At 44.7% G+C, this 9,308-nt stretch overlaps 1 protein-coding gene across 4 annotated transcripts in view; it reads right to left on the bottom strand.

Annotated features, from left to right (window-relative positions):
- Window positions 1-9,308, bottom strand: part of BCL11B (BAF chromatin remodeling complex subunit BCL11B) — a 91,688-nt gene that overhangs the window by 39,476 nt on the left and 42,904 nt on the right. For 2 of the 4 annotated variants that reach the window (XM_009640492.2, XM_009640493.2), the window contains exon 3: window positions 8,913-9,128. The exons of the other annotated variants lie outside the window; for them this stretch is intronic. In XM_009640492.2, coding sequence (XP_009638787.1) covers window positions 8,913-9,128 — 216 coding nt within the window. The remainder of the gene's footprint in view (window positions 1-8,912; window positions 9,129-9,308) is intronic. 4 annotated transcript variants of the gene reach the window in all.

The following is a 9,308-nucleotide window of genomic DNA, read 5'->3' as shown; positions in this document are numbered from 1 at the left end:
GGGGAGTTTACAGCAATTTCACAAGCTTTTGTACAACTATTTTACATATCCATCGATAATGATAGCGTCTTTTTTTTTACTATGTTTTATAAGGTTTTGCAGAAAGGTAAAGTTACCCACTAATCTTGTCCTCACCATAGGCAAAACCACAATAATCCTATCCCCAGTTTAATCAACAGTATACACATTTTTATAAAGGATTTGGATTAATCAATACATAATCAATACATAAACACTCAGACCTAATTTTTGGACAGACTGTATTATAAGCCTGTCTGTGCCATAATGAATGAACTTACCCTCTCCCTGATCAGCCAGAGGAGAGGAGAAAATAACCCCAATCTCTGTTAGAAGATGCAAACTGAAAAAACAGTTCCCCCCCAGGCTAGGCACGTCTCTGCCATGTTGAGGTCTTACCATGTTTTTCACCCTGAATGACATGGGTAGTTTTAAATGGTACCTATTTCCCAACGATACTCTGATTCTTACTTAAATTTCTGTAAATCCCTGAATTCCATTGACCATGTTCACAGCTAGCTGGCACAACAGTACAACACCACTGAAGTCAGAAAACACCTTGTAGAAAGATGCTCAGCTAAGCATCTCTAGGCAGTCCCTAACCCATCCCTCAGTGGACTGCTGGCGTGGTACAGCATGCCCTGGAAGCACCACGCTTGTCACGCAGCCATGGAGGAGACGTAAGGATCAGGTTTAGATCTGAGCCTCACGTGAAGTAATCGAGGCCAATACAGGACATGTAAGGGGAACAGCCTGGCACACAGAAAGGACGGGATGCTCCCCTCACATTGCCAGGGGACAGACTGAAAATAATACATTTACAATTGGTTCCACATAGCCAATTGACGTTTGAACAAGCATAAAAGCTGCAGATATGCTGTGCAAACTGGCCTCCCTCTAATCAGAGATTCCTTATGTTAATAGCAAAGACAATAATTTAGAAAGCACTGTTTCATGGTGTGATTCCAGCACCTACGTCTCCCCACCTCCTTGCTTACTGCCTGCATTAACCTCATTCCAGAAGTCCCAGGACCTCTGACTCTTACAGCTGAATTCATAAAAAATGTAAGGCCTCGCTATGTGGGATTTTTGCCTGCTTCCTTCCAAGTGCACATTTTACTGACTCATTGAACCTGGCTTCCCCAGCTTGTGCTACGGCAGGTTGTGTTAGCTGGAACAGGGACCCACAGAAATGGTTTGATTAAGACAAAAACCAGAGGGAAATAAAGAGAGCAAAGACACGTACCATACTCTAGCCTACCAGATTTCTGTACGTACTGCAAAAATGCTTGGAAAAAGCCTGTCCAAAAGAAAGCAAACAGCATAAAAACGTATGCTGCTAACATTTGCTCAGCTGTTTATTGCTCAGCAGAAAGAAGGACCAACATGCAGCACACAGGAGCCCAGTGGGGCCCACGCGATGTGCATCAGCATGGCTTCTTTGACTCAAATCCCTTTCTGAACATAAAGCGTCCCATCTGAGCACAGAACTCTTCCTTTCATCTATTTTTATGAAGCACTCAGAAAAGAAAAAAGAACCCAGGTCCTCTGAATTAGGCAGCTCTGGAGGCACATGGAGTAATTTTTTTGCAGTTCTCTGGCCTAAACCTGAGCCACCCTAGGAATATATGATCCAATCCCTTTAAAAAAAAAATAATAAATAAAGCTATTCCACTACAAAATGTACAACGCCTTGCTGTTGCTTCCACCTTTCCCACTCTGGCTTGTGAACTAAAGAGGGGTTCTCGTCGCAACTACCTACACCATACCCCATGGCTCTCCCTGCTTCTTCCTTTGATGCTGAGCATTATATTTGTGCACAAGAGATTTATCTCTGTTCTCACAAACTGAACAGCCCAATTCACTTCCTGGCTCAGGCACACAAACACATCCCCACATATCTGACAGAAAGCGAGAAGAAAAGTGATGACAAAAAACTACTGCTGAAGGGGCAGGAGAAAACTCCATCCTGAATATGCCAGGTGAGGCTGTACAATTGAACTGTTTAGCATATGCTATGTACAAATGAATGGCAATTTACTGAGAGAAAGAAAGAATAATTGCAAACACTTATGCCTCGTGCATGTGTATAAAAAAGAAAAAAATCAGCTCTTAGAAAGCTGGTGTGTGGCCCAACCAAAAGGCAAGGCACCTGACAAACAACACTACCCCTAATTTTGTCGCTTTGTAGGTGATTGCTTCCTTCCTTCTCTTCCTGCAGTTGATTTCTTCTCTTTTTAGGAAGTGTTCACCAAGAGGCATTCAACTCCCTGAAAAGGGTGGGAAGGAGGTGGGAGCAGGGAGAGGCTGGTGCTATCCTGCAAACCATCCCTAGTGGTTACCCTGCTGCAGAAACACAAAAGTTATTCCTATCCCTTTGCTGAATATCAACATGCACCATGCTATAACTTCAAAAATAGGTCTGCTCCTCCTTCAGACAACCAAGGTGTTTCAGGATGTAATGGCTGCCGAAAGCTACGACAGTGCCCAAGCCTTGCCTACTGCATCCCATTAAAGCAGTCTTTATTTACTCTGGTGTCTTCTGGAAAGTACTACAGAAACACCAAGAAAAGAGAAGACTGTGATTTGTTTGGGTCTTCTGTCAGAGCAGCCGGCAACTTGCCGTCAGCAGTGCCTCTTTGTAACCAAGCTACTCTCTCCCTTCCAGACTACTGATACTCCCCAAATATTTACTGAATCAAGGGAAAAAAAAAATGGGACTTATTACTAACAGGAACAACAAGGCACAAGAAAGGAACCCTGTTAAAAAAATTGCTCAGTAAGATAGAACAGAAATGTCCTTCCTTTGCTGTCTCGTAAGCTCCCCTTGTGCCTCACCTCCCACCTGATACCACCAAAGCCTGTTCGTGCTTTAACAAAGATGGATCAGTTGCTGTGCGGTCCCCTGGTGCTCACCTATACTCTGAAGTCACCTACTCCTAACCCAGCCATCGCTCAGCAACCTCTAAAAGGAAATAAATTCGTTCATTCCAATAAGCAAATTATAAAATCACCTTCATCCATCTTGTTCCTATATTTTTAAATTTGATTGTGGCCAGAGAATTGCTGGCTGGGAATTACCCTTCCCCCCCTCGCACACACACCCTTTAAAAATGCAAAATCTAGCCCTCTATTTCAGTATTTCTGATGTCAGTGACCGGTGTCGGCTCTCCCCATACAGTAACTGCTTTAAAGCGCTGCATACAGCACTGCATTAAAAATTAATTACACATGCTATTTTATTGATAGTGCATAATGTAATGAGCACCAGCTGTGCTAAACATCCAAACTCCTTTTTAAGACAGCTATAAAAAAAGAAAGAAACTGCACTTCCAAATGCTTCTCCTGTCAGAGGAGAAAAACAGCAACATCTTGGATGGATTTGAAACAGGATTCTTTGATTTAGCTCTCCATTTGGAGCGTTTGAAGAGTTCAGACTCTCGGGCTCAGCGTAGTGGTATGCGATCGAGTTAACTCTCTCAATGTTGGAGCCATTGTCTTTACTGCAGGCAACGCTGCCTTGAACCCTTTTGTCCCGAGACTACCAGATTCAGTTCCACCCATTAATATTGCAATTAAGGGCTTTTCTTTTTTCCTGGGATGTCTGGAAATGGCAGGCATCCACTTTAAAGCACCTTTAAATATCACTATTGCTCCTGCTGGTTCTTAACTTGACATAATTAGGACTTACAAAGTTCTAGTGATCGGGCGTCTGCTTGGAACAAAGCCTCAGCCACGCTCAAATTGCCAGTGCCCCTGCCCTATGCAGCACCCTAATTTTAGCCTCCTCTTTCTCATCTTAAGGTCTCTCTTCTGCCTCTTGACAAACACACCACTCAGTCAAAAAATCAGTTTGTGATTAGATCCATCTATTTTGAGTTTGGATCTGATTTTAATATCTGCTGAGACAGAGAGCTGCACAGACAGACAGGTCACATATGATTTTAATACTTGGATAGATGGATGAACACATAGATTGATAGATAGATGAAAAGATGGATGCATACACCCAGACTGATGCATTACCGTTTTTAGTATATACATCTCTCACACATCCCTGCACTCTGTAAGTACTGTCTACAAAGTCAATTCTACTATAGCATGCTTTAAATATTTCACCAAAATAAATAAATACATGTAACCATGACTAATAGGGACATCTCTCCTGAATGCTAGCCAGTACTTTATGCAAACCTCTTCTTTATGCAGCAAAATGAAAAGATAGGTCTCAGGGAAACTATAGATCTTTGTTTGCCCTCAGACACATATACCCAATTCCTCCTACTCCTCTCGAAAAAGCACCCAGTGCTGATCAGAAATCAAATTTTAGTGGACTTTTTTTTTTTTTTTTTTTGAGATTCCACTCAACAAAAAATGAAGAGTAGAGTATCAGCCATCGTCCTGGGACTTGATGAGTTAGGAGGTTTTTGCTGGATGAGTTTGCTTTCTCTGATCTGATTACTGTTTTGTTTTCCATTGATCCTCCTGTGTTAATAAAACCCAGTCTGGGGTGAACAAAAGCTTGCTTCTTTTTCTAGTAAGAAATGTGCCGAGCGCATACGATGTCATTAGCATAAAAGTTTTTGAAATAATACTGCTTTCTAGGCAGACTGTATTAATTGCATCAAGCTTTTTACAGCAGGGTGGTCTAATCTAGCTCTTCTTAGTGGCTGGCTCCAGTTATAAAACCAATGCAAAGTGAATATGGTGATATAATTGAAGGAGGGAAAAGTATTCTTTTAAAACCTATTATTTACTTACAGGTACTTCTTTTATCTTTACTGTCACCTTAGCCTTTGCCAGGAAAACACCAGCCTAGTTAAATGATGCAGTAAGTAGAATTTCAGTAGCCAAGTAAATGGGTATTAACTCTCCAAGATGACTGTGTGAATTTCAGAATGTCCTAATGACTAATACAGCTGATTCCTTGAATTAACAGGAGCTTGTTCCACTCTTCTGAGCTATGGCCCCATGCCTTCCTCTATTTTAGACCTTAAACTTCACAGCCCTGTCCATTAATCACTGCTGTCCATGCCCACTTGCTGTTTTTATATATGCAACTAAGTATCGTAATTGCTTTCCACCTCCTTCCATCAGCCTACATGTGGGAAGGAAGCAGTTTCACTGGTTAGCTGAATATATGTGGATTGGGCAGATTTAATTATCTTTACGGAGGTATATAAAACCCTCACTCGTGGGCCCAGGTCCAAAGATTTTGGATCGGGTATATATCTGAACGCAGGCATAGGGGATACATTATTATCTGTGCCATTACAATCCCCTTTGTCTTATGCCGATTATAATTCCATTTCTGGGGCTTTTGCACTGTAGGATCTTCAGGGCAGGGACTTTTTTCTTTGGAGAGCACACTGTAAAGTGCCATGCACTTCTGCGCTGAGATTTTCAAAGCTCATTTCTCGTTAACTTTAATGGGAAATGGGCATCCAAATCTCTTAGGCAGCTTTGACAATTTAAGCCTTAATGTACAATATTAATAAATCAGCATCATAAAAAGAGCCTTATGAAGATGTATTGTGAAAAAATAGCCCCACAAAAAGCATTGCAGTGTATGTGTGCATGCATACAGGCATATACTTTTCTTTACATAATTACGTCTCTCAACAATCATTTGCATGCCTCTGTTATGCAAAAAAACCTGTGTGTGTTTTACAGTTACTCCGAGCAGTTGCAATTCATTGAAATGAAATAAAAAGCAGGCTCAAAAAAGCACCCTAATCTGGCAAGGGGTAAAGCAAAATGAATGCTTTGCCCATTTATATTTTAGATCCAAGCTACACAACCCTGTGAATTTCATGGTTCTATTCCAACTTCTAATTAAATAGGCACTAAAAACATTTAAACGGGAGAACCCAATTCAACAGACAGAAGCCTCTGAGGCAAAAAATAAATAAATAAAGAGACTGAGAGAGAGAGATTGTTCCAGCGGTAGATTTTTTTTTTAAATCACGTGGAAAAACATAGACCTTTCTTTACTCGCAAATTCCTCATCCCGTGGTGCCCTGAACACAAAGAATTGAACAAAGACAGAGGGGACCACGACCAGCACCGGCGAGCGACAGGGTGGACACCCAAGCGGACTTCCCAGCACCATTTACTGCGATTGAGCCTACTATCAGCAGCACACTTTCTAAAGATGGCAAACAGCTCTGGAGGAGGAGGACGACTTCCCCTGTGCATGACTGAACGCTACGCAGCATTCCAGGCGATCGCGCTTTTCTGGGTCGGAGATTTCCAAATGCAGTTTTCACACGTGTGTACCCCAAATCCCACTGGCAGCCAGAAGTTTCGATTCTCCAGCACAAAACTGCTGGGACTCTTGAGGGCCCGATTTGTGGGTGCCCAGCAGAGATTTGGGAGTACCTGCAATTCAAGCCTTCGGAGTCACAGCCTGTTTGAGAACTGCACGGGAAAAACTCCAGGTCCTGAATGAAATGAATGCTGAAAAACAGGAAAGGTAAGATATTATGAAGGAGGAGGAGAGGCGGGAACTGTTGATGGCTTTTGTTCAAAGAAGGAAACAATTCCTCAGAAGCAAGAACAGGGCTGACAGAATAAAAGGCTAATCAAGTCAGAGAGACTAGCAGATCTCTAAAGCTGTAGCAAGGGACTGTTGTAAATGTCTGTATTAAAAAAGAGGGCACAATGCAGGGATCATCACTAGATTATTCATCAACACAAAGAACTCACTTTTCTTTCATTTCGACAAAACATTTCAGGGGCTAGAAAGATCCTGTGACCCCTTGCCACAGGGTTTAAACCATGCCCAGGCTCATACGCAGTGAATACTACGGGAGCTAAGAAAGGGTTAAGCAGCCATAATCTCCTTTTTCAAGGGAGGAAAATGTTTCTTTCAAGCAGAACTTGACCAACTACTGTCATAAACATGTAGCATGCACTTTGATATAACCTATTCTCTAAGTGCCGCAGACTGCAGCAGTAATTACAGGAAGCCATGATAACAGGTCTCTCTCTCCACAGAGCTGGCATCGCTCTCCCAGCAAACAGGCAATTCTGAAAACTCGCAGCGCACAACTCCAAAGTGAGAACTCAAAGTACACAAAGTACAAAAGCCTCGCCTTCCCACATTCTTTAATAAGTTATTCCTTCCTTCCTTTTCTATTTTTAGTTGTACTGACTTCCCTCCCCACTAGCTGCTGGCATCAGAAGCAACAGGGAACCAGGGCATCCAGTTCACTGTTACAACTACCTGCCTACCAAGGGCACCTGTGCGCATACTGCACCGGTGAAGACAGAGGACAGCAAAACAGGAGACCAGTTCCAGTCTGGTTTACTGGTTATGGGGAGGAGGGAAGGGGGGAGGCAGGAGAGCTGATTTTCTGATCCAGCGCTCGCCATTCAGAAGAGCTCATCTCTACACCCGTCTCAGGCCAGTTGGTCAATCTGCTGAGGTAGATGAAGCACTTCCAAATTAAAAGAGCATCCTCCCCGTGCTGTGGACAGCAGCTGGGATAGGAATCCTGACCAAATCCCCTGGCTGCAGTGACTGCGCGGCACCACTCTGTGCATCGCCGCAAGCCCAGTGCCTGCGCCTCGGCACGAGCGGCTGGGTGCAGATCCCCGGCGGCACAGGAGCCCTCCTCACGCGCCCTGAGCTTCACTCAGGGTCGAAACAGGACCCTGCAGAGTGCTCTCAGCCTCCCCCCAAGAATATTTTGTCTTTCCAAGACGCAAATTTAAATTTCTTGCAAAACTTTTTCTCTCGCTTTATTACAACGAGAGATGTACAGGGACATTCTCGCGAGATAGAGCGCATTGCAGCCAGGTGGTACCACTGCCTGTGGAAGGAAAAAGCTGAGCACAGCAAAGTTTTGCCAGCTTCAGGGGGACATGAGGAGCCATTTCCCAAAAGCTTTGCTCCTGACAGTTGTTGCTGTCTCTCTAAATCCTGTGGTCCTCACTCATTACTTATCCAGCATCATTCTGGGAACCCCCTATTAAAACTCCATGCATGTTAGTATGAGTGAGGGCTGCAGGGTTTGGCCCACCACAGTGAGACTTCCACAAACGCTTGCGGATTTTGCCACAGCTGCATTTTCTTTTAAGCCCTCCCCATTTTCACCTCTCCAGCCTGCAGTTCACCATAGACCCAATCTTGCAACTGATCCATGCTCAGAAACACCCACCGATTTCAAAGAGATCACTGGGTCTGAAGTGATGGGGTCTGGCAACAATATGTCCACGTCCTCTTTGGCTACCTCGGTGCACCCTCACTTCCACATCACTTTCCCCTCCTCGCGGTGACAAAAGTCAGGCACCCAAAAGGACTAAAGGAAAAGAGAAGCTGACGGGGAAGAGGCAAGGGATGCATGGCAAGTTACCAAAGAGCATTTTCTCAAAGCAAGGGAGAAAACAGCATGGAGCACATACATCCTGCGTGCACATGGACGCGGAGGAGAGCCTTTAATACAAATGACTGGGGAGAGAGGGGGAAAAAAGGAGGGGGAAAAAAACCCAGCAAGTCAGATGTTAAATGTTATCCAATTAAGCTTAAAATAAACAGCCCAGAGAGATGAAATCTTGATACTTGGGTATCACATTCTGTGAGGAGTCTCAGACATTTGTTCACAACGTGGCACAAACGGCCCAGCAGTGGCCACTGGTGACAGCTGAAGGTGGGCAGGCAGGAGGCGGGGGATGGAGAAATGGAGGGAGTTGCACGCCCTTTCCCGCTCCCCATCTTCTGCCAGGGTGGAGGGGGAAGGAAGAAAGGGAGAGGGGCAGTTCAGGGCATTCTCTCTGCCTTCCCCACACGACCCAGCGAAGGCAGCTCTCCCACAGCAAAGACGACATCACTTGGCAGCACTACTGACCTTCAGATAGCAACAAAAAAAAAAAAAAAATGTTTCTATTACCTGACAACTGACAATGACATCCAAATGTGCCTGACGTCTCAGTCTGAATCTCAGTCTGAGTCCCGCCAACTGAGACTGCACGTGCACCACAGCAGGGCAGGCTAAGGCAGGGCGGGAGGGAGGCCAGTGCGCGGAGAGGTGACGTGATCACGGATGTGTGAGGGTGGGAGGAGGCAGCTATGGGAGCCCCCGGCAGGTTTGCAGGCCTGGACGGCCCTGGAGAAAAAACAATAGAAAAAACTGTCAGTCGGATCTAAGTTTGAAGGGACAGAGGAGGCATCATCAGGGAAAACAGGCGAGGCGGGGGCTGGCTGCCTAACGCGCGGCACGCTTGGTCTGAACCCCTCTCTGGGTCCGGCTGAGGCTGGCGGGTGGGGGAAGAGCAAGAAGAGACCT

Source organism: Egretta garzetta, unplaced genomic scaffold (assembly GCF_000687185.1).
Source record: "Egretta garzetta isolate BGI_Z169 unplaced genomic scaffold, ASM68718v1 scaffold206, whole genome shotgun sequence".
Classification (NCBI taxonomy): Eukaryota; Metazoa; Chordata; class Aves; order Pelecaniformes; family Ardeidae; genus Egretta; species Egretta garzetta.
This window is presented reverse-complemented; position numbering and strand designations above follow the sequence as displayed.